Source organism: Rhinolophus sinicus, chromosome 3 (assembly GCF_057876585.1).
Source record: "Rhinolophus sinicus isolate RSI-liver-muscle chromosome 3, RSI-T2T, whole genome shotgun sequence".
Classification (NCBI taxonomy): Eukaryota; Metazoa; Chordata; class Mammalia; order Chiroptera; family Rhinolophidae; genus Rhinolophus; species Rhinolophus sinicus.
The window spans coordinates 151580137-151604252 of NC_142503.1; the positions used below are offsets into that span (position 1 = coordinate 151580137).

Below are 24116 nucleotides of genomic sequence, written 5' to 3' on the forward strand. Positions count from 1 at the left end.
ATGGTCTCTGGCCTCCTGAACTATGAGAGGAGAAATGTCTGTTGTTTTAAACCACCCTGTTTGTGGTATTTTGTTATCACAATCCTAGACTTGGAAAACAATGTGGTATCCAGAATAACAGGGAACCTGCACTGGGCTTTCAGAAGAAACTATAAACAAGACATGTTACCTCAAGTCTCAAGAATACTCAAGATTTAAAGTATCAGCTTTGTGAAAGACACATTCATTTCTAGGGAAGATTGAGGGCAAAGCAAATCTGAGAAAGCCAAGTTTTTCCTTTGAAACATAGCATATGCCATAGACAACTGGGATTGGAACTAGGTTTCCATTTTCCACTTGGTCAATGAGTCAGAGAGTAGTAAAAGCAGCCAGTCCTAAGTCCAACTTCACAGCACCACGTGCTTGAAGGAGAAAGAAAATGTAGCAGATGGTGTTTATATTTCACAGACTAAAATGTCATAATGGCATATGCTTTTTCTGCCTGACTCTATCTATTTAGCACATTTCCTAAGACAAGACTAAAATTTGAATCTATTACCGAAAGAGAGAAATCCATATCCATTAAAACAAAACAAATTAGGAGTAGAACAAGATAAAGGAAGAGGGACCGCTTACCTGTTCTGCCTTTAATGTCAGTTCAATAAAAATCTGCTGTAATTTTTCATTAACAAAATTGATACAAAACTGTTCAAAGCCATTTTTCTGGGGAAAAAAGAAAGAAAAAGTTATTTGCATTAATTGTTTATGCAAAGTCATTTTGAACTCATTTCTTGAGTGACTTCGTGAGATGTTTCAATGAGAACAGGCTTAACAGAAATGTTTGAGGCTTCAGTAAAAAGCTGTATAGTTTATATTTAGGAGAAACTAATTTGGAAAAAGTACATGAAGAACTCAACAAAAGCAAAAATTGGGTGGTAGAAGGTTTTCTTCACTGCATAGAATTATTTCTTGAAGACATATGAAATGCATCACCCTCTCCAGTCCCCAATTATTCAAATTGGTCCTACCTGGAATATTTCAAAGCCATAGATGTCCAGGACACCGATGTTGTATTCTTCATGGTCCTTCTCCATTGCTTTGTTGATGGACTAGGAGAAAGTAACCAACACGACAATTAACTCCTTTTCTTTCATATTAAAAATAGGCAAGAATGGGAGAAAAGGAAGCAAGATGGTACATAGCAAATACTACTGCCTGCTGGAAAGCGAGGACAGGACAGGTAACTTGCAGCTTAAAAAAAGTCTCAGTGCAATGTCAAGTACTTTGGAAAACCACCAGGTACCCAAGAAACTACTATGGTAGGAAAAAAAATGTTGGCTTAATAATGAAAGCCATTAAATTCTAGTAGAGTTAGTTTTTCTCAGGAAGTCTTGAAAATCAGAAGAAAATGTCATCTTGGATAAAGGAAAACCTATTTCACATAAAGAACCCAATTCAGTGATCATTTAATGATCACCTACCACAACACGCCAGGGGTGTCACAAAGACATCCCTATTCCCAGGAGTTTATAGAGAAGGTGAGCCAACTACAGACCAGTAGTTATTATTAAAGTGAGGATAATAAAAGCAGCTTACATGTATTTAACATTCACCTGGGCCAGGCTTTGCTAAGTGACTTCCATGTGTTGTTTCACTTAATTCTCATAATGACAGTGATAACATTATAATTCCTAAGATCGCAGTGGGCAAGAGGGAGGGCCTGGGGTTAAATTTAAGTAGTATGCTGCCTAAATCTGTGTTCTTGATCACTGTGAGGAAAGACGTACAATTCAATAGACTAGAGTTCATGACAGGAAGGCAGCTCGAAGTTAGACAGGGTTAGTGAGGACTGCAGGGGAGGGAAAATAGAGGAGAGAAATTCCTGGAGGTGTCGAAGACCTGGAGGAATCCTGAAGTACCAGAGTTGTTTTCCAGGCAAAATAAAAATGACGTATCATCTTGTGCAAACTAATGGGTAACGACATACTGCAGCACTTAGCCCAGTGCCTGGCACACAGTCAGGCTCAGTGAATGGCACCTCTAATTAGTATCACTTACCTGGGGCATCTCTCCCCCCCTGTACCACACAAAAGACTGAGGGCAGACAGGAAGGAAATAAGTAGGGAAGTCCAGCACTGGAAGGGAAACTGAACAAAGAGACAGGAGATGTGGGGTCTAGTCCCAGTTCTGCATGACCCTCTTGCTCAATGGCCACTAACACTCGGGCCTAAGATTTCCTTGTCTGGGAAATGAGGGCTCTGGACAAGTTAAAAACATGGCTAATGTTTACTATGACTTTGACCTCCCCAGACAATCTAACTCTTAAAATAGCCACAAGAAGTACACAGAATAATTACGCTACACTGCCTTGCCCTCTTCTGCCCTAACCACACCCCCCATTCATTAAGCCTTACAGATGTTGTTGCCCAGATTAAACACAGACTTTGTGGATATAATTGCTGTGCTACTGCCCTTGACTAGGGTTTCCCTAGAGTTCTTTCTAGCTTGATTAGAATAGTTGTAGCACTGCCACATTACCTGGGTTTAATTCCTAGGTCTATTATTTAATACAATAGTAGGGTGACCTTGGGTAAGTTCCTTAACCTTTCTGTGCCTCAGTTAGCTTATCTGTAAAATGGAGCTATTAATATCTAAATCTCAGGGTTGTTGTAAGAATTAAGTGAGTTACGTTTTTCTATAATACTTAGAACAGTATCTGACACATACAGTAGTAAGTGCTGTCTAAGTGTTTGCTATTATTAGTCTTCCATTCAGAGGCTACAGTGATTAACGTAAACTGTCACTGGCAGTTCTGCACTGCTGGAAGACTAATTTTCAGGATCTATATGTGGTACACATATATAAATATGTATACACATGCATATATGCATGGAAGTATATATATGACTATTCCATCATAAAAAAAATCTGTGGTAATTTTAAAATACAGTCGTCCCTTTGCTATCCATGGAGGATTGGTGTTCTAGGACTCCCTGCAGACACCAAAATTCATGGCTACTCAAGTCCCTTATGCAAAATGGTATAGTATCTACATATAACCTACACACATCCTCTCATATACTTTAAATCATCTCTCTATTATATATTTATAATACCTAATATAATGTAAATGCTATGTAAATAGTTATTATACTGTACTAGTTAGGGAATAATGACAAGGAAAAGAAGTCTGTCCATGTTTAGTACAGAGGGAACTATTGTAGGCCTAACTATATAGTACATATCAGCAACAATATAACATTTATTATTTTTGTGAGTATTTTTTGAGTATCTACCTGCGGTAGCTTGAATCCATGGATGCGGAACCTGCAGATATGGGGGGCTGGCTGTGCAAAATGTCTTTGATACTCTTCCCTTTAGAAGGTGGAATCTAATTTCTCTCCTCTTAAGTGTGGGCTGTACTTGGTGACTTGCTTCTAATGAATAGAATATGGCAGAGCAGCAATATTTGAGGCCAAGATGAGGGCATTAAAAGCTCTGTGGCTTCTCCCTTGCTCCCTCTCTTAGATCACTCACTCTGGGGGGAGTCAATTGCCATGTTGAGAGCATATTCAAGCAACTCGAAAGAAAGGACCACGTAGCAAGGAACTGAGGTGTCCTGCCAAAAGCCATGTGAGTGTGTCCCCTTGGAACTAGATCCTCCAACTCGAATCAAACCTTGGGATGCCTGTAGCTCCAATCAGCATCTTGACTACAATCTCATACCTGAACCAGAGCCACCAAGCTAAGTCACTTCCAAATACTTGACCCACAGAAACTGTGACAGAATAAATGTTTACGGTTTTAAGCCACTACATTTTGGACTAATTTGTAACACAGTCATAGATGACAAATACAACATTCCTAAATCTTTAGGCCCAAAAGTCAAGAAAGACTCATGACCATGGGTCTCCTCTTTTCCTGGTCTCCGGTCCTGCCTTTATGAAATATTTTGTCCACGAGAAGCCGTTACCATATTAACGTCTTGGTGGGCAATTCTTGAAGCAAAAATGGGATTCAATGATCCCAGGAGAAGAGGGTAAAACGTGGAGGAGTGAGGTAATGGTTATAAGGAATGAGCTAAAGCCTAAACACAAAACCCTTACCAGTGTTATTTTTCATAGCTTATAATATGAAGCCAACCTGTGTTTACTTACATCTACCAAGAAATCAAAGACCCGGGAGTGCAGGGCCTTGGCGAGCGCGTCCCTGGTGTAACAGGCCTGCTCCACGTTGAGGGTCACGTGGATGGACTCCGACTTGCCTCCCCACTTGCTATCCATCTGCCGGCTCGTTAGCTTTTCTTTCAACCGGTCCTGGTTTATCCCCAGGAGATATGCAGGAAAAGCCAAAACTATAGAAAACAAAATAAAACATGATTGTCTTTCAGAATTTTAACAACTCATCTCACAAACATATGGACACTCACACACACACACACACACGCCACCATCTTCAGCCCCCAAGAACTGCCCTCTAGTGAACATTGCTTATCAGCAATCCCACACATATCCATCCACTTTGTTTTGCACAATAGTTCTATGGCATGAGTCAATTCCTATGATGACTGAGTCTTCCAATAATACAAATCAGTGATCCAAGAAGGGTGGCAAACCAGTCCCCCTCACTGAGCTCACCACCGGTTGCCTAAAATGGATATCCTTCCAAGCTTGCAGCAAGACAGCTGGAAGGAACTAAATCAAGAAACATTTCTTTGGCTCCAAATATTGTTTTCGTCCTTTTTGGTACAGTGTTTTCATAGCATCACTCCCAAAGAGTTTGAAGCACCTGGTATCATCAAACTAATAATTACAACTAATCACGTATTTTTTTGAATGGTTACATGTGTAGGGTTACTAAAGAGAGAGGACAGGACACAAAATATATAAGAAATCTTGAAGACAATCTAGAGGGGGGCAAAAGTAGTTTACCAAATAAAGAAGCCTACTAAAATCTAAATACCATGTTTCCCCGAAAATAGGACCTAGCTGGACAATCAGCTCTAATGCATCTTTTGGAGCAAAAATTAATATAAGACCCGGCCTTATACTAAAATAAGACCGGGTATGATATGATACGATATGATGATATATGATATGATATGATATGATACCAGGTCTTACATTAATTTTTGCTCCAAAAGATGCATTAAAGCTTATTGTCTGGCTAGCTCTTATTTTCGGGGAAACAGAGTATGTGACACAAATAGAAATAAAGTCCCAGAGGAATTTAGAACAGGAAGATATTATTACTTGCTGGGGTGAAGAAGGAAAATGTCGGATTTGTTCTGCTCAAAACATTCTAATGTGAATAAGTGACACCATTCTTGGGCATAAAACAAAGTTCAGATTTTCCCCAGTATTCATGAAAGTTTATTATGAACACAAATCATAATTCGAAACTGGGATATGAGTCTTCTTTTTCTTCATAAAGCTTTAACAAAATTCTCTGATAAAGGATTTTGTTAAAGACCTTATGATAATGCTCGAAAAATCACAAGTCTCCCAATAAAGGAGAATCCTGAATTTCACAGATGGTGTTAGAATGAACAGGCTGACATTTCTCATATACCTTCCAATGATATTAAGTCAGTAAATGCCTTTTCAAATAGGGTAATGCAAGAACAAGGTATATATTATCTATGTGAGTGTTCCACAGAAATGCTGAGACTAGTAGAGGGCATGTGAACAAAATCAAATGCACTAATTTGCCGATGGCCATTTCCTTTAGTTTACTTTTAAAGTTACCACGTATGTTCAGAAACCTGAATGTGTCTTCCACTAAACAGAAACTTACCTTTGCACAGAGCAAAGGCATAAGCTGCCCATAAATCAGACTGGACACATTAGGGTTGTTATGAGAATCAAGAGACATTTACCAAAGTGTCTGACATATATGTAAGACGTTCACTAAGGGGAAGCTATAATGTAGGTTATTGTCACCATCACCAGGCAAATAGTCAGGTACATGTATATCTCACTTGATACAGCGGATATCATTATCAATGGGTTATAGTAAATTCACCAAGCCCCCCCCACTGTTTACGGTAATTACACAGTGAATAGTCTGATACAACAAATAGCCCCAATTTGTCTGCTTGGTAAACATGGGCTTCTGCTAAGTCCCTAACTGTGCTAAAATAGGAACATGCTTCAAATATTTGGTGAAAATGTTTATGTCATTATCTTTATAGCCACAGCTAAAGAAATATAACAAAACGGGCTACGTCGGTGGGTCCTTGAGACAAAACAGACAGACCAGACTGAAAAAGAAACATGCTGCACTTCCATGTCTCGCACCTCTTCTGTAGAAGAGGGCACCAGTGAAGGAGCACAGCCACTCGAAAAACAAGGCATGGAATTCGGCCACAAGTTTAGGGAAACAGCTGAGAAGTCTAGAGGGGAAATCTAGCACTTGTTTTGGAAAAAATCCATGCCATGTTTTTAAAGTATACGCTTTTATGGCCTTGTACTTTCTTCAGTGGCTGTGCTGGTGCTGAAATTAGAGGGCTGCTCATATTGACTTCCTTCAGGCTGTGAATTTCCATGAGCGTGTGTGCGAGTGTGGCTGGGTAAGAGTGGCAGGACGGAGGCGTGGAGGCTGTGGGCAGGGAGAGGATGGAGCAGACGTTGAGTAAAAATGCTGATGTAACTCTGGTATAGTTCATCAGGGTTGTGTAGAACTCTTATCAAAGAACCTGCTACAAAATAATGTTTCGGCACATTTTGATAATAAAGATAGATTTCTATTACTGCATTAAAGAGTAAGCAAAGGCGGGTTCAATTTTTTTTGTTTGTTTACATTTGAAGTGTAGAGATGATAGGGAAACCAAAAAGATATAGCAAAACAAAATTCCATTTCACAAATTTTTTAAAAATGGCAAGGTAAATGTGGTTTCCTTGTCTTTCGTGTTGAGGTTCTGGACTTTGTAATCCATTAATAATGGGGCAAAGTAAGGGCATTGTCATCTGTACGCCTCATTGTTATTTATGTGGTATTTTTTTTCCCTTCAACAAAATTCTTAGGTTAATTTTTATTTAATACCTTTTGAGCAAGATTTGTTTCCAAAACGCCATTTAACGATAGGTACACATGTGCCCAAGTTGAGGATTGTTTGACTTCTCAGCAATGTAAAGGTTTGACTCAGGAAATTCTATAGATCCCTTAGTCTAGGATCAGGTAACAACAATATTTGTTATTAGTGGCTTCAGTAGGCCATTTGTGATGGGAATCTTATCATTTTTTTCCTGCAACAGCTAGAGAAAGTTTGCTTTCTTCTATTATACAAACATGGGCTAGCACTTCCCTCTACAAATTTATTCCACAGGTATACTCAACTATGAGGAAGACAACACAAACCACGTTATTCATTTTAGTAGTGTTCATTCAGTATTGTAATAGCAGAAGATCCAAGACTATCTTGATGTCCCTCAATAGATGATTGGTTCAATAGATTAAAATATAGCCAAGCTGTGGAATGCTACGCTGTTATAGTAAAGATGAAGCTCCTTAGTGAATTGATATAGAATCATCTTTATGATATAATGTCAAGTGAAAAAGCAACTGTAGATTATATTATATGCTCCCATTAATACAAAATGTGAGAAAAAAAGAGTGGGTGTATGTGTGCAGTTGCTCTGGAACACATAGTCCCTGAAAGGAATACAAGAGACTGGAAAGCTCGGTTCCCTCTGGGGAGGGGAAGAAGGTGACTAGCAAAGGGGTAGCTGAGAGAACTCTGACAGAGTACCCACCTGAACCATGCTAAGGTAGTACCAACTGAACAGAAAACAAATTACAGAAAGGAGGACACATTTCCTTGTTAGAACTCTTTGGTTTCAAGCACAGCCTTTCCTGATTTCCGTCACTCCGTCACCTCCAATCAGGGAATTTCACAGGCACTTGCCAATCCTGGGCCTCCCCCAGCTGGCTGAGGAGGCTACTTCCTCCGGACATAAATGTGCAATGAACCACTTCTTGGCTCAAGTATATGGGGAAATGCTTGCTGTGTCAGAGTCATAACTTTGTTCTCAAGCATAAAGAGGCAATAAAAGATTGGACTATCTAAAAAGGCAAGAGAAATCCAATCTACTTCCAGAGAAACCACCAAGAAACCCAAACTATCAATGTTAAAAGGCCAGGTGGTAATGACCCTTGTGGACACACAGGTGCATTTGTTAAATGTGACGGGTAATGCCTACAACGTCTAGAAACAGTTATTATTATTGTTAAGTCATGTTTTTAGACTCTATGGACACCCTGTCTATTTATTGTTTTCCACCCTACTCCTTTCCCTGGTAAACATAATTTATCTTGCTCTTTATCAGACAGTCATCAGAAGCTAGCAGAACTTCCCTCTTTTATCACAAAAGAAAACAAAAATATAAAAAAGAACCTTATTTGGAATGGAAATTGCCTCACTGCATTGTCAGCAATGAGTGGGATACTATTTATTACTAAGCATCTAAATTTATCATTCTTGAAGAATGCTGAGAAAGGGAGAAATGTCTTCCTGGGTGGTTAGAGGATGTGTGGGTTCTGAAAGCAGCCGGGAAAGTCATCTGATGCCTAGGAGGCTACAGTCTCAGGCCATGGTGATGCTGGTAGATTATACCACACATAACCAATAATGTCTCTGCAGGAAGGACCTGATTTTTTTCTCAAAGACTAAAAATGACCATTCAGGTCTTCAGGCTCTCACTACTGCATAAGTATCCAATAAAGGCTGTCATTAGCAATATCAACACAATAGTTAATGTCTTGTTTCTTTTTTTATTTTCTGTTTTCAGAAATCCAATCTAATTCAACCCATGGGACAAACTCAATCTGTGAGCTTCCCATATTTATATATCTCCTAGCACTGGCTCTTCAGGACCTTTAGGGGAACATAGACCCCTAAAGATCAGGTATGGAAAAGATTTTTATTAGGAGACAAATCTTTTGAGTTATTTACTTATGACTAATCTGCATTAAAGTATCACTTTACTTTTAAACCTAGATGTGAAATTCTGTCAGACTTCCCCAAGGTTAATGATAAATTGAAACAAATTCATTAATGGTCTATGTATGTAACTTGGTATAATTAATGTGGGATGTGGGGAGGAGGGCCTGGACTCTCACAGGCCCTTTTGTTCTGCCACAGCAGGACGCATAAGACTTCTCATCTCTTCCCAAAATACCCTGATTGAGATCTAAGCAAAGGAAAGAGGTGGGTTGCTTCTGATGGAGCTAAACAATTGTTTCCCCTCCTTCAACTGCTGGGGGCCAAAGCCACTCACACTCTTCACTCTCCACTGCTGCGTAATTGCCGACTTCTTTGAAGCTGATATTTCCGAGGTGGAGGACTCCTGCCACTATCTGCAGCACCAGCGTCTGCTCCTCCGCGAAGATCCCAATGACATTCATCGCATGCTGGAAGAGAAAGGAGAAATTGCCCACACACGCTGGTCACCAGCTTTAAAAGCACGTAATAAAGAAGCCCAAGCTTAGATGACTCTGCACACTTATATGTGGCTTAGCTTGCGATGGCAGCTGGAAACCCCTATAAGACATTAGCACCCACCAATGCACACGCACACTTGAGAGTCTTCTCAAGTCTCAACTTTGTGCTGGGATGACAGTTCTGTCCTTAAATAGGGCATGCAATTGTCCAGGAATAAGGGCAAGAGAGCTCCAGACGGAGAGACACTCAGATGGAGCAGCAGCTGTACACAAAGCCACCAAGCCTCTCTTCGTCCCTTGGTGTGCTTGTGGTGCCACCCTTCTCCCTCTAAGGCCAAAGGTGCCTATGCCCAGCTACTCCAAATAGACTCAGACGTCCTTCCCTTCATTGGGAGGAGTGAGAATAGATTGTACTTGCAAAAAGACCTTGATTAAAAAGCTCCAGGAAATCAAATAAAAGCATCATTAGAAAAGTCTTGTTTCTGAGGTCCATTAAATTCCATAAAGGCAGCTTTGATATCTGTATCCTACAACAACTATACTCTAGGGCCAGTGCAGGCATCTTCTCATTGTTTCCTTGGGGGCCATGTGGCCTCTTGATGCCCTTTTCCCTGGCATTCAGGACACAGTCTGTCTGAACATCCTGCCCCTTTCAAGAACAAATGTCAGCTTCCTTCAAACTGCACCTCCAAATGCCCATTCAGAATCTCCCCCTTGGTTCTGATCTGGGTAGAAGTTGGGCCTGAATGGTAGCTGACTCAAAGGGCAGCGGAGATGCATTTCTTGGAGGCTAAATCAGCCCACCTCCAGAAAGTTCTTGATTGACTTATTGTTTCCCTGAGGATGGTACCCGGCAATAATCTACCTGGGCTCACACTCTGTGCTATAACACACGCACAAAGTTAAGAGCATGGAGAAAGGATGGCGCTCTGATCTGTACAGCACAGAGGTGACAAGAAAGTGGGTGGGAGAAAAGACTGAAGGTGTTCTAAAATTTCTAAATCTGATTAAGATCATCAGAGCGCTCTTCATTTCTCCTTTTTGAAGAGACAGCTCAACAACTGTACAAGCTGTCAGCCAATAGGTATGGTAAATGTATTACCCACGACAGTTTCTAACCTGTTAACCAGAACTCCTGCAGGGGGAGAATGATGAATTCACCTTTTTTTACTCATCTCACATCATTAAGTGGTCCTCAGGCAATGGGGCAGGTGGCTGTTTAAGAGGGCGTAACCATGTTTGAGGAGGTGGAGATTTCAATGCTGCTCTTGGTTCCGCTAACCGCTACTGCCTTTCCTACCAGAGGCCACACCCCGTCTGGAGAGCAGATCCCGTAGTGTCCCCCCCCACCCCTGCGCTGTGCCAGCACTTACCAGAGTTTCCTGAAACTCCCGTCTGTCGTCGATGTCATCTACCTTGTAGGACCCAGACAGGCAAAGGTAGTAATAATAGTCCATGCTGGTGATGCCAAGGCTGTGCTTCTGCTCTGCAGAGGCGCCCTCGATGAGCTGCAACAAGAGAAAGCAGGGCGTGTGTGTGTGTGATGTGGCCCTCAAAGTACCCAAAGCCACCTCATGGTGCCTTCTGCCACCATCCCCGAGCCCAGGCAACGGAACTTCCTGTCCTTGCTTTCTAAAATGATTGGTGGTCATCGGTGATCCTCATCTCCAAAATATGAAGGGGCTTCAGAATTTCTGCTCTACTTGTAGTAGCCCCAAGTCATCTCTGCAAATTCTGGTACTTAACTCTGATCAGACCTTGTAAGAGCTGAGCAGTTTCCCTTGTCCAGTAAAGGAAACTGCAGGGCTTCAGTGGTGAGATCCCTCTGGAGAGTGGAAAGCAAGCAGACTGTAACCACTTCATTCCTGCTCAACTTGCGTGTGGCTTTTTAAAGTGCAGCTGCCCACCCCCCCTGCTTCTCACTGAAGGGTGCATATGAAAACTGCCTCAGGTCCCACACTCTGGCATTCTGAAACCTCCTAATCAACTGACTGTCCCTGGCTTTTTGTTCCATCTCTGATATTTGCTTTAGGTCTGAGCAAGACCACTTAATGGGCTCCCACCACTGGTGTGCTGGAAATGCTTAACAATCAACTCTTGGGGGAGGGATGGGTTTGTAGTATTTGCTGGTTTTCACGCTGTAAATACTCCTACCTGTAAATACTCCGACTATCAAGAAAATGTCACTGAACGAAGAGGTGGGAAGAGATGCACACAGCCCACGCAAGCCAGCTCCTGGCTCCAACCCAATGGGATTTAGGAAAATAGAGAGAGCTCCTATCCACGGTTCTCCATTGTGGTCAAGTTCCTCATGTCATCTCAGCTCCGCATCCACCAAATGGGGAACCTCATCTCCATTACGGAGAAGTTCTAGGTCGTCCCATGACATCAGGTTCCCTTAGTTTTCCTCATAGTCTCTTCAAAATCTTTTTGTATCACCCTCTTCCTATTTTCTTCCTTTGTTTTGGTCTGAGAAAGAACTTCCCTCACCTCTTTCTCAATCTTCTCTCCACCCACACTGTGTAGCTCCACACACTTGCATCTTCAACCCCCACCCCTTCTCTAACTCTCTTCTATTTATAAACACATGTGCTCTTTGCCTTCTTTAGAAGCTTTTCCTTGACTCAGTGAACTTCTTCAAGCCATAGAATCTACTTCTCATCACGACTTAACCACCTGCACTCTGGCTTCTCCTCCCCTCACCATTATGATGAAATGACTCTCATGGCTACTTTCAGGGGCTAATCTAACAGCCCTTTCTTGGTCTTCAGACTCCTGCCCCATCACTAACCCCCAAGAGTTCTGAGCATGGATCTGCGGCTCCTCCCCCTGAGCTTCCCCTGGCTTTGGTGACACTGCAGGATCCTGGCTTTCCTTCCCTGAATAAGTCCCAGGTTCCTCAGTGCCTCCCCAATCTACAGACAGCCCCCAGGTCCCCAGTCCTGTACAGACATGATTTTTCTCTCCACGTTCACTCCCACAGGAGTCTCATCTATTTCACAGCTTCAACTGTTACTTTTATGTCCGAATCTTTAAGTCCATCTTCTCCTAAATTCATCACTCTGCAGCCCTTAGTCTGGTGATCTCCAACCTGTGCGCCGAGGACTTCTGGAAATGGGTGGGGCTGGCATTTATTGAAAGGGGTCCTGGAAACAATTATGAACTTCTCTCTAGTGCTTAGTAAATAATATACTATGTGTGTTATACACAAATTTATTTTTCAATCATCTATACATGTTGTTTTGATTAATACAATTAAAAGCATTACTGACTTCACAAAAGCTTGGGTCATTTATGTATTCTTTCAACCAACGGATACCATCATCTAAGATACCTATGTAATTCAAAAGACTGAATGGGAGCTACCAACACAGTTTAACTCTCTTCTAATCCAGTGATCTTCAAAGTATAACAAAACAAAAATAAAACAAAAAATAGTCACAGGCCTTTCTTCAAAGAAAATCTAATGTGGATCCCTATTAGTATATGAAATACTAATACATAAACTCATACATAAATAGTTTATGGTACCATTGTATTTTTTAAATACTTTAAAAAATTTTAAAATATAGTTGAATCAGATGATTACTGAAGCCTGGAACACAATGTAAAAGCATCCTGTACCGTTCTAGCCCCAGACTTTCCATGGCCTCTGAGTGTCTAAGTCAAAACTTTCTGACCTGGCATTAAAGATCCATAGCCTATTTCAAGTCTTTCATCCTACAATTCACCTTTTAGAGACTTCTGCCATTGCAAACTGGCTGAGGTTTTATTTAACTTTTGGAAATGTTTGTCTTCTCACCCCAACTAGACTTTATTCTCCTTTGCAGTTAGGGGCATTCTCACAATTCCTTTGCCCAGACTGACACATACTACACATAAACACTCCTTGGCTTGTCAGACTAGATTGTCTAAATCTGAGGGCTGAGAGAAAAATAAATAAACAAACAAATGTGGAGAAGGAATATGGAAGTAGTAAAGAAAAAATATAAAGAGAAACCTGGTAAAATATGTGAAAACTTCGCTCGCCAGGGTTCCTCATCACCACCCTAGATTTTTCCAGAAGGAAGTTGGAGATCTTTCCACCATCTGGTTCCCCACCTGGACTGAACTGGATTTCAAAGTATTTTCCCTGCAAGAAAGTTAGGGATTTCCTTCAATGGTTAGTGAACAAAAACATGATGTTCCAAACAGGCTTTTGATACAGCATATAATTCAAGGAAATTCATTAATAATAGACACATTCTGAATTATTCCCTGTTCTGGTCTAGACTTCCCCACTTTTTCCTATCAGACAATAACCTGGGTTTTTGTCCAGTCACACAGTTCTGTATTGAGAGAGAAAATCTATCATTCTAGCCCAACTAAATAAGGACATGTTACAGTCCTTGCCCATTTCCCGCCAGTAGGTGCTTGCCTACTAAGCCAGAAGCTGTAAAGAATGGGACAGAAAAATCACATGGTCCCTTTTATCTGAGAGTGAACCCTATCATCCTCTTTTAGAGGAAGTGAATTTTCCCTCTGGAAGATTTATTTTATCAGCTTTGAGCAAAAGCAATCCATTTTACCTCTGGACCATCTAAAATTGTTATAAACATAAAAAACCCCACTTGGTTATAAATAAAGTTTCTTCCAGCTAGTTGTGGATGTAGAGATTTTTGTTACTGCTGTTGTTAATAGTTCCTTTCAAATTACTGCTAATAGGGAATGAGGGAGAATAAAACATTGGAATTTAGCTGGAAAAGGTGCCCAGATTAAGTAAATGATATATTTTTTCTCTCATTAGACTCTAGCTTCTCTCCAGTCCTCAGAAAGGTCCAGAGGGGTAAATGTAAATGAAGGAAAAGATGAAAATGGGGGCGTTAGGGAGTGGTGTAGCCTTGGATCCAACTGGAGAGCACGCTCAGTCTAACTGCATTCACATGGAGTACTGTAAAAGTGTGGATGCTATGAATTCCACCCATCTCAGGGCTGAATCCTGCCAGGCCACAAGTCTGTGACTAAAAGCATAAACTCATTAAGGACAGAAAAGCACACTGTGTGTTTTCCCTGTTGCCTACAGCACCCAGAACTTGGCTTGTTCCTGTTAAGTTACTTGCCGATTTCCAGTATCAGAAAGGCTGCAAAAGAAGGCCACCCTCTAATGGCCTAATTGTCTTCATCTGATGACTCCTCCCCACAAGTCCCCAAAATAAACCCCCAAACAAGCACTCAGAAGCACCAGTCCTAGAGAAGGACCACAAACCCCTGTTATCCTGAATTACAGTGGTTCCTGAGAAAAGCTTGCTGAGCAAGAGACCGTGTGCTTCCTACTGTGGCCATTCTGCACCATCTTTTCCTTTTAGCATGTTTGGAAAGGAATCATTCAGTGTTCATCCATGTATCCACCCCTCACCATTCCCTATCAAGTGGGGGACGGTGGGAATGAAACCAAACAGGACATCATATTCAGGTTGGGCAGATGCTGTAAATGGCAAACTCTCAAGTCCTTCTAGAAGTGGTTCAAAACCTTGGCCACCTGTTAGAAAGACGTGAGGAGCCTTTAAGAAAGGCCAATGTCCAGTGCTACCCCAGACAAGTAAATCAGTCTCTGGGGACTCCCAGACCTGAGCAGTTTTAAAAATCCTGTGTGATTTTCATATGCGGCCAAGGTTGAGAACCACTGCTCTGATGTAACAGAAGTGCTTATACACCATTCAAAGTTGTTATATAAAAGTTAAAACTTCTAATGAGAGCTCAAAAAGTGTAGTTTTGTTATAGATCAGCCTGGGGAGAAGAGGAACTTGTTTAAAGAGAGGATGTTGTATTTTCAAAATTAAAAGGTAAGAAACTTCAACTCTTGGTAATGTTTAATTCTTAAGCTAGGTTCTAAGTACACAGGTGTTCACTGTACAATTTTTAGTGCTTGAACTACTTTATAATACAGTTCTTAAAACTTGAAAAGATTTATAAGTGGAAACACGAATTTTTATTGTTCATATTATATGTCCATTTTTCAAAGTAAAATTACCCATAATCCCATCCTGATATCATTTCCATCTCCTACTAATCACTAAAATGATATAGTCAAACTCTGATTTATAGATACCTTAATTATGGTTTATACAATGTGCCTTTAAAAATAAAAATGAGACCATATTGCAAATATTGTTTTGCAACCTGGTGTTTTTTTTTAATTCAACAGTATATTATGGGTATGTTTTTAAATAACTCTTCATTAACTCAGATATTATACCCTAAAAATCATGTTGGGTCAAAGAAATGAGCATTTTAAATTTTGATAAAGATGGCTAAATTGCTCTCCAGGGGAAATGTGTCTGTATTCAAACAATAGTGTCTTTTCTCTGGTATTATCAATCTCCTTAATGTTTGCCCACCTGAGGGATAGAAAATGATATATGGTTTTAATTTACATTTCTCTCCTTATTATTGAGAACATCTTTTGATGCCCATCAGACATTACTCTGTGTGTGTGAATTACTCCTCCATACTCTTTCCCATCTTTCCAGCAGGGCTGTAGGACATTTTCTAATCAGAAAAATAATTGCTGGGTATTTTTGTTTTGTTTTGCAAGGAGGATGTATCCTCCTTGTCCAAGAATAATTTATATTGGAAAAAGTGCAGAGAAATAATTGATTTAATTATTTTTCTGTTCTCTAAGGAAGGCAAAAGAGTGGGGATGAGTAGCAATAGAGTTAAATTTGGTCAAGTGCATTTTTACAAGGCAGATTGAGATCGACAACTGGGGGAAAAAAGGTCAAGGGGAAAATCATTCACAGCTTCTTTCCTATTTCATTACTTAGGAACTTATTCAAGATAACACACCCCTGGCATTGAGCAGGGAAATAGGAGATATCAACGAAAGAGTAGTTTGAATAATATTGAACAGCAAGGAAAGTGAGGGCAATTCTAACAGATTTGGCTCACCAGGGAACTTAATTACTGCATGAGAACTTAGTAAGAATTCCCTTGGAAATAGAAGCTATCTTCCAAAATAGAAGGGTGAAAAAAAAATCGTTTTTCTCCAAAATTCCCACTTATTTATTTTAAAATGGTCCAGAATCAGCCTCACAGATGGCTCCTTGAATTCTTTACCGCCAGACATAATCTATGAGATAAGATGCAAAATCTGCATAAATCAAAGCTACTTGGCAAATATTCATTTCTTTGTAAATGTGGAATTTGTCAAGGGGAATATATTCATTTTCATCTTTGCCAGCCTTCTAATTCTCAGGAGACACGCAGACAGAAAAATGTTTTCATAGGAATTCATGATAGTACATTCAGCTAACCTTAGGTAAACGGGCCAATTAGGAGGCAATCTGTCAGGTTAAGTCCAATCACTTTTGGGTGTCATCATGTTACATGAATATACATAAAACAAATGCGCTAAGCTATGCGGGGTAGGGGAGGCAGTGGGCTCACTCTGGCTGACAAAGAGGAGGAAGGCTCTCTCCAAGGAGCCAGATGAAAGTGTCTGCTCCTTTCAGTGTCCACAGACCCAGCTCTGTGAAGCAAAAGCAGAGCAGAAGGCCTGCGATCTAGTCTACTCATGTCCATGTCTGGGAAAGAAGGATTTTCTCCAGGGCACCAAGCAAACTCCTCTAGCACCAAAGCTGACACTTTTATCCATTTTTATTTTCCTTAGTAAGGCAACTCAAGATGAGAACTGTTTTCAAAAACTATCTGATTTATATCCTAGGGCTCAAAAATAACTTAGTCAAAGGGCAAATGGAAGCCTGAATGCACACCGCTAGAGAACATGAAGGAAAGATCGAAAAGGCAGCCTCCTGATAATATGTGCAAATCTCCCATTTCCTTGGGGCTACCGGACTTAAACCAGGAATATCAACAGCATCAATCAGGTGACATTTTCTGAAATAGGAGAGACTTACAAATCGGCTAGAGTTGTTGTTACGGACAGTCTTGGCGTTCCCAAAGGCCTCAAGCAGTGGGTTGGACTGCAGGATAATGTCCTTGACGTGCTGTCACAACAAACAGACCAGAGGTTAGGAAGGTGCAAACGCCTACCACAGGGGGGAAAGCCAAACTTTCCCTAAGGATCCAGGTTCTGGATGCGGGAAGGTGAAAGGCGTCAAATCTATGTCCCTGGGATTTCTGGAAGATTTATTCTTTCCTCTCTACAGGACTTAACCTGTTTGTGTATTCGTGTCTTCCAAGGCCCTTGACTTAATACAGGATTCCCTAGAGCCAGGGTGCCATCAATAACCATCTACCACCCAGACTGGGTTTCCACACTGGATGCTGCAGCTGTAGACTGCACTCCCTGGTGTGCCAGGAATGCCAGCAGGAAGGAAAGTGAAGCACGAAGGGGTATCTCCTTGCTGTTCTGATCAGAATCTTTACTACCACTCCCCCTTCTCTCCTTCCCACCTCCACTCTCTGCACTGCAAGTGTCAGGTAATTAAGGGAAATTAAACAGTCTCTCCTCAAACAAGGTTGTGGACACATAGGCTTGTGCTTCCCAAACTTTAATATGCATGAACCATCTGGGGATCTTGTTAAAATGCAGGTGTGGATTCAGTAGGTCTGAGGACGTGCCCGGGAGTCTGCATTTCTAACCAGCTCCCTGGTGCTGTTCGTTTTGCCAACATGGAGCCACATTTAGAGCAGCAAGGGCCAATCTTGGATTGTATGGAACAATTCCTGGCCTACTAGAGAGGATGAATTTGGTTTTCAGACACCTTAGTTCTGTGCCGGACTGAAAAGTGTGCAAAACACCGATGGGCAATATAGCTCAACAGATAGAAGTTGATGCTAAGGAAGTCGTTTCAACAAGTGAGTCAATCCTTGTACTTCTAACTATTCACATGCTGTGGTTAAACATGTTCTACAAATAACAAATCTTTGGTGTGAGCTACTAATTTTAAGCCAAGAGCTCTGTATCATTGTTCTCATAGGAAAACAGGAAAATTCAACATTAAACATCTACTGCCTGGCCACTAAGGAACAGTCTGTAGCAACTAGGACTAAATTAAGGCACCAACTACTAACTATGTAACAGCCAAAGTGTACTTGGGACCTCTCCTGAACATTCAGAAGAGGAAGGAAAACTGGAATTCCATTGGCCAGCAACATGTCGTTAGCAATGGCACCAGAGAAAATTCTGGGTGCTCCCCCTATGGGGTTAGTTTCAAAGCTTAGTAACATTACTTACAAGCTGCTCACTCTCCTTTAAAAACTCATGGATTTATATAAACTTTGTTTTTCTTCGTAAAATTAATTTTAACTTTGTGGGTCTTTTCTAATCCTTTATATCTGTTGTTTGCTGGTCAGAGGTGCCTACACATTTATCAATACTCAGCTTCTCGTAGGGATATAACACAAGAAAGGCTCTTCCTTGTTTCTTGCGTTCTTTAATTATTGACTTGTTAACTGAGAATCTTTCTCAATGTATCTATCCATCCATCCATCCATCCATCCATCCATCCATCCACTATCAAGATGCCCAACAGAATTTTGTGCTAAGCACACTAGAGAAAAGAGGAAGAACAAATTAAGGTAAAGGAATAGGACACCCATAAAACAGCATCCTGGATTCCTGTCTCCCTGTCAATCTCTAGGGATGGGTGTGATTACATGAATGAAAAAAATCAAGTGGACTGCACCATACCAGTGTAGGTCTTAAGTTGCACTCACTGTCCAGTATGGAAGCCATGAGCCACATGTGGCTTTGAGTTGCAACATGGCTAGTCCCAATCGAGATGTGCTGGAAGGGCAGAATACACACTGGATTTCAAAGATTTAGTACCAAAAAGAATGTAAACTATCTCATTAATTTTTTGTGTTTATTATATGCTGAAATGATAGTGTTTTGGATATGCTGGGTTAAATAAAATGTATTTTTAAAATTAAATTTCATAGGCCGCTTTTTACTTTTTTTAAAATGTGGCTACTCAAAAAAAAATTTTTTTTTTTTTTAAATCTTGCCTTACATTTTGGCATAGTCTTTTTTTTTTTTTTTAAAGAAGGACGCAGCTCACAGTTGACCATGCGGCGATCGAACCGGCAACCTTGGTGTTATTAGCACCAGGATGTAACCAACTGAGCTAACTGGCCACCCCTCGAAAATGTTAAATTCCACATGTGACATGCAATATCTTTCTACTGGACAGTGGTGCTCTAGACCTTCCTTTCGGTCAGCACAAACAATCGTGTACAGTTCATAATAAACAATTATGGTCCTGGTTTACGTAGAGTGTACTCTTTCTACTTACAAAAACAAAAATGTTTGTTGTAAAGTATGCTGTGTTACATCAGCAGCAGCCTCATACTGCGTCTCGATTGCATCATTTTGTCTTGTGCTTGATTTAATCTCGTGTTGTTTTGTACGATACCATGCTGCACAGGGGTGTAGCGTAGGCGCAAGAGGCCTACCGATGCATTCCTCAGAATGTATGACTGTCAAGTCAGATGAAACTGTGTCTATCCTATTGTTCTTACTGTCCTTTTGAATGTGTTGCTTCTCTGCCTGTGTTGTATTCCCTTCCTTATCTTTTATCTCTCCTGTGTCCTCATTCTCTGGGTCTTACCCCTTTCCTCATGTTTACTCCATACCTTTCTTTTTCCTTTCCCTCTTTTCTCTCTCACTCTCTCTCCATTTAAAATTTTTTGTAAATTTCTTGAATTGGAAATTTATTTACATAATTTAAAATATAGGTTCGAAAGGGTATACAAGGAGAGTATGCCCTTCCTGCACGCTCCCTAATTTATTCCCTGCAGAAATATTTATTAGTTGCTTACATATCCTTCTAGAGATGTTATACATACCCCAAAAATATCGATATATGTTCTCTTTTATCCCCTCAAACGGCATCACATTATACAAACTGTTCTGAACCTTGCTTTTTGCAATTCATGATATATCTTGGAGATCATTCCCTATTAGTACATGAAGCTTCATTTTTTTTATAGCTAATATTCAATTGTATTATGAACCATAAATTATTTCACCAGTCCTAGACTGATGAACATTTATTTCCAGTCTTTTACATTTCCAAAAAATGCCACATCAAATGATACTTATACAAGTATCATTTTGTACATCTAAAGGATACATTCTCTTAAGCAGAATTGACAAGTCAGAAGGTACATGCATGTAGATTTGATAGATTTTGCTGAAATCCTTCCAGAAAAGTATGCTACCAGGAATGTCTGAGAAGGATTATGTTCCTTTTTTTTTTTTTTACCAACAGAATGTTTAAAATACTACAAAATTTTTGCCATTCCAACAGTTAAGAAATAGATTTTTGGTATAGTTTTAATTTGCACTTCTCTTATTATCATGAGGGTGAGAAAATTCTCACGTTTTGTGAATCATTTACATTTCCTTTTCTATGAGTTGTCTTTTATACTCTTTGTGTTTATTTTCCTTTTGGATTTTTGACCTTTTCATTGATTTGTAGGAGCTCATTCTATATTAGGCATCTCCATCTCATAATACGCTATTTCTTTCAGATTTCAAGTTTCTTGGTTATAAAACCAACCAGTATCTTTTCTGTGGAAGAAAAATTATTTTTCAAACAGCAAATGGATCCTCTAGTATTTCATATAAAACGGTCTCAAAATGGGCCATGTCACAAACTCACCTGGACTTTGGGGCCTCCACCAGACACTCTGGAGACGTAACTCATGATATACTTGGCAGCCACTGTCTTTCCAGCACCACTTTCACCACTGAGGAAAGAAAGACAAAAATACCCACCCATGTTAAGTTGATTACAACCAGCTCCCTCCCCTCTGAAAAAAAACACAAAAAAACAACAACCCCAAAACAAAAAAGAAAACAGGCAGAAAGGAATTCAGTAAAAAATGCACAACACTGGTTGAGAAAGGCAAATCATGGCAGGATCAGCTCACCTCCATGACTCGTCTGAATAATATTAACATGGTGTGTGGACCAGAGTCTGGATAATCATCATGACGTACAGCACAGGCAATTGCGCATTCTAAATGCCAGATAAGGGGACATACTGAGGCACATTAGGGAATATCAGAAGGATAGCGTATTGGGCAAAAATTACAACTGACATGAAGACTGTAAACACAGAAAAAAAGCATATGAAGTAACGTGAAGTAAAAGAAATCCATTTCAAATTATACGTAAAACATAGTTACAAAAATGTAAAGAAAAAATAGTACATAAGGAAAGAAGACTAGAACTAACACAAAATATTGCCAGAGGTTTTGCTAAAGGAAAAGAGACCATGGAAGACTTCTTTCAGTTCATTGTTTACCAAATATTTAGCAACGCATATATTACTTCTGTAATTTAAAAAAAGCGCAGTAGACACTCTCAGGTTTCAACCCACGTGTCTGAACAAATGCAAGCAACTTTAAAATTAAAGTTCTAAAATTAAATGATGAGGCAATATTAATCATATCCTGAATAACAATGACTACCTTCCGCTTGGTGGCCTTACTGCATGGGGAAACCCTTTTGTTAAAATATAATCTGCTCTTCAAAATACCCACACTTCCTTCAAAATCCCCTTGAATTGATGATGACCTCAATTCAAAACACTCAATTCAAAATATGCTTATGTCAGATTTCTCATCTCTCTATTGGTAGCCTTTGTGTTACCATGATAGAATTAAAGGAATCCATCGCATGTAAAATAATGGTGGCATTTAGTATGAAAAATTCAGACAGTATTTTTGTTTGCTATTGGTGATCAATAATTTTAGGGTACAGAGCAATTGTTCTTCTCTGAGCACCCAACCTAATGAATTATTATCAATTGCTTAGTTACTTAAGACAAGAAGAAACATTTGCTTAGGGTACAACCTAACCAGGTGACTTCCTAAGGAAACTGAAATATATTTTGGAACAATTTAATATTTCAAAAGAAAACAAATACAAGATTAAAGTAGCCATCATAGCAAAACATAGCAGAATTTTGTTCAATTTCCTTGAACTAATACATGTTTAATTAGAGATTATAGAGAAGAAAGAGGAAACCATACTCATTGAGAACTTCAAAGGTTTGAATCCATCTATGCAACTCATTTATCATCCTCATACTCAGCTCCTGGCTTCTGGGTCACGTGAATAGAGAAACCAAACTTAAATTTCATAAGAAAGGTACGGTGGCAAGCAGAAAGCCAGCAAGTCTGGAACACACCATTTACAAAGAACCTGCTAACTCACAGGCACAAACAGCTCTAGTAAATATTTCAGCTCCATGAGGAAATTATCTGTTTAAATGGTCCATACAATCAGAGGATTTAAGTGCTAGATCCAGGGTCAAAAAAGACACTCTTGCTCATATGAAGCACAGATTTTGTCAACAATGAAACTCCATTTTTCAATTTTGTAACTAGTGTGAACATTCAACAATATTGGGAAGTCCAAGAGTACTATGGTACGACCACCATGTACGATAACACAGACACTTAAAATAATTTGAAAACTATGTGGCAACATAAAGACAATGCAATTAAAGTGGCAACATAAGCTGAAGACAATATATCTGTAACATAATTACAACTATGTAAAAATAATGTGTGGACAAGAATGGAAATGGAACAAGGGAAAAGATATTTCTGACTTGTTGGGGGGTGCTGATATTTGGGTGACTCTTGTTTCTTTTAATGTGATTTCTCTTAATGCTTCCATTTTGAAACTGGCAATTACCCATATATTTCAGATTTTTAAAAACAGCATTTCCAGAAAAAGTGGGATCACGCATTACAATGATAATCAACAAAAATCAATTTCTTTAGATTATTCAACTTCATATACGATGAGTAAACATTTTCCTCTTAGAATTCCTTTCAGCAAATGTGTGTGTGTTCATGTATGTGTGTGTGCAAGTGAAAGAGAGAAGGAAAAAAATAACAAATTCTATTAAAATCATGAAATAAAAGTATAGTGATTCCCCCACTGTGTCTTTGGCTAATGGCATGATCAGACATGAAATATTTTGTCTCTTTTATTGGAAGCAAAAGAAAAGGATAATAAAGGAAAATAACTCATTTCATATATTAAAATAAGAACACCAGGTCCAATAATATGACATCTATATTCTTAGTAATTGTGATATTTTTCAGAAGATTTAAAATAATTAGTTCTGACTGAATATTGATCGGAATTTTCATTTCTTGGTTTCAATTTACAGACACTTAAAAAGAAGTTTTATTGATCAAAGGCCGGTAATTTGCCCAGAGTATGGTACAATAATGGAATGTTAGATAATTACTTGAAGCTTACAGTATATACAAACATAATTATACCAGGCCTTTAGGGATGGGAAAATATTGTTTCTTCCCCTGGACTAAAAACCCAAGGTATCAGACAAATCATATAGCACACCCGAAATTATTTGCTTTGCATCTCAGAGAAGTTCGAGCAATTTGCTTGGCTTATGATTATAGTCATCCTTTTTTAATTTAATTGCCTTCACTTGACTTCTAAAGTGGACCAAAAAAAAATACTCTAGAAGTATATGTGCCTTCACCCCCACTGGTCCCGAAATCCAGGAGCCTATAAGAAATTCTCAAAGTACTTTAAAAATGCCCATGTTTGGGCCTCTCTTCTGACCTGCTGAATCCCAGTCTCTAATGACAGGGCCTAGAAATAAGAATTTTTAACAAAACTCCTATGGTCTTACATAGCTGGTTGGCAACCGGCCAAGCAAATTTAAAATAAAGTCAAGATAGGAAATATAAATTCA

At 39.6% G+C, this 24116-nt stretch overlaps 1 protein-coding gene across 1 annotated transcript in view; it reads right to left on the minus strand.

Annotated features, from left to right (window-relative positions):
* The window catches only part of MYO1E (myosin IE), a 190527-nt gene that overhangs the window by 63519 nt on the left and 102892 nt on the right, over positions 1-24116 (minus strand). Inside the window, exons 5-12 of the mRNA XM_019732308.3 lie at positions 21030-21117; positions 17316-17405; positions 13421-13552; positions 10794-10928; positions 9258-9390; positions 4137-4333; positions 1008-1088; positions 616-702 (exon numbers count right to left, since the gene is read on the minus strand). Of these exons, the coding sequence (XP_019587867.1) occupies positions 616-702; positions 1008-1088; positions 4137-4333; positions 9258-9390; positions 10794-10928; positions 13421-13552; positions 17316-17405; positions 21030-21117 (943 nt within the window). The remainder of the gene's footprint in view (positions 1-615; positions 703-1007; positions 1089-4136; positions 4334-9257; positions 9391-10793; positions 10929-13420; positions 13553-17315; positions 17406-21029; positions 21118-24116) is intronic.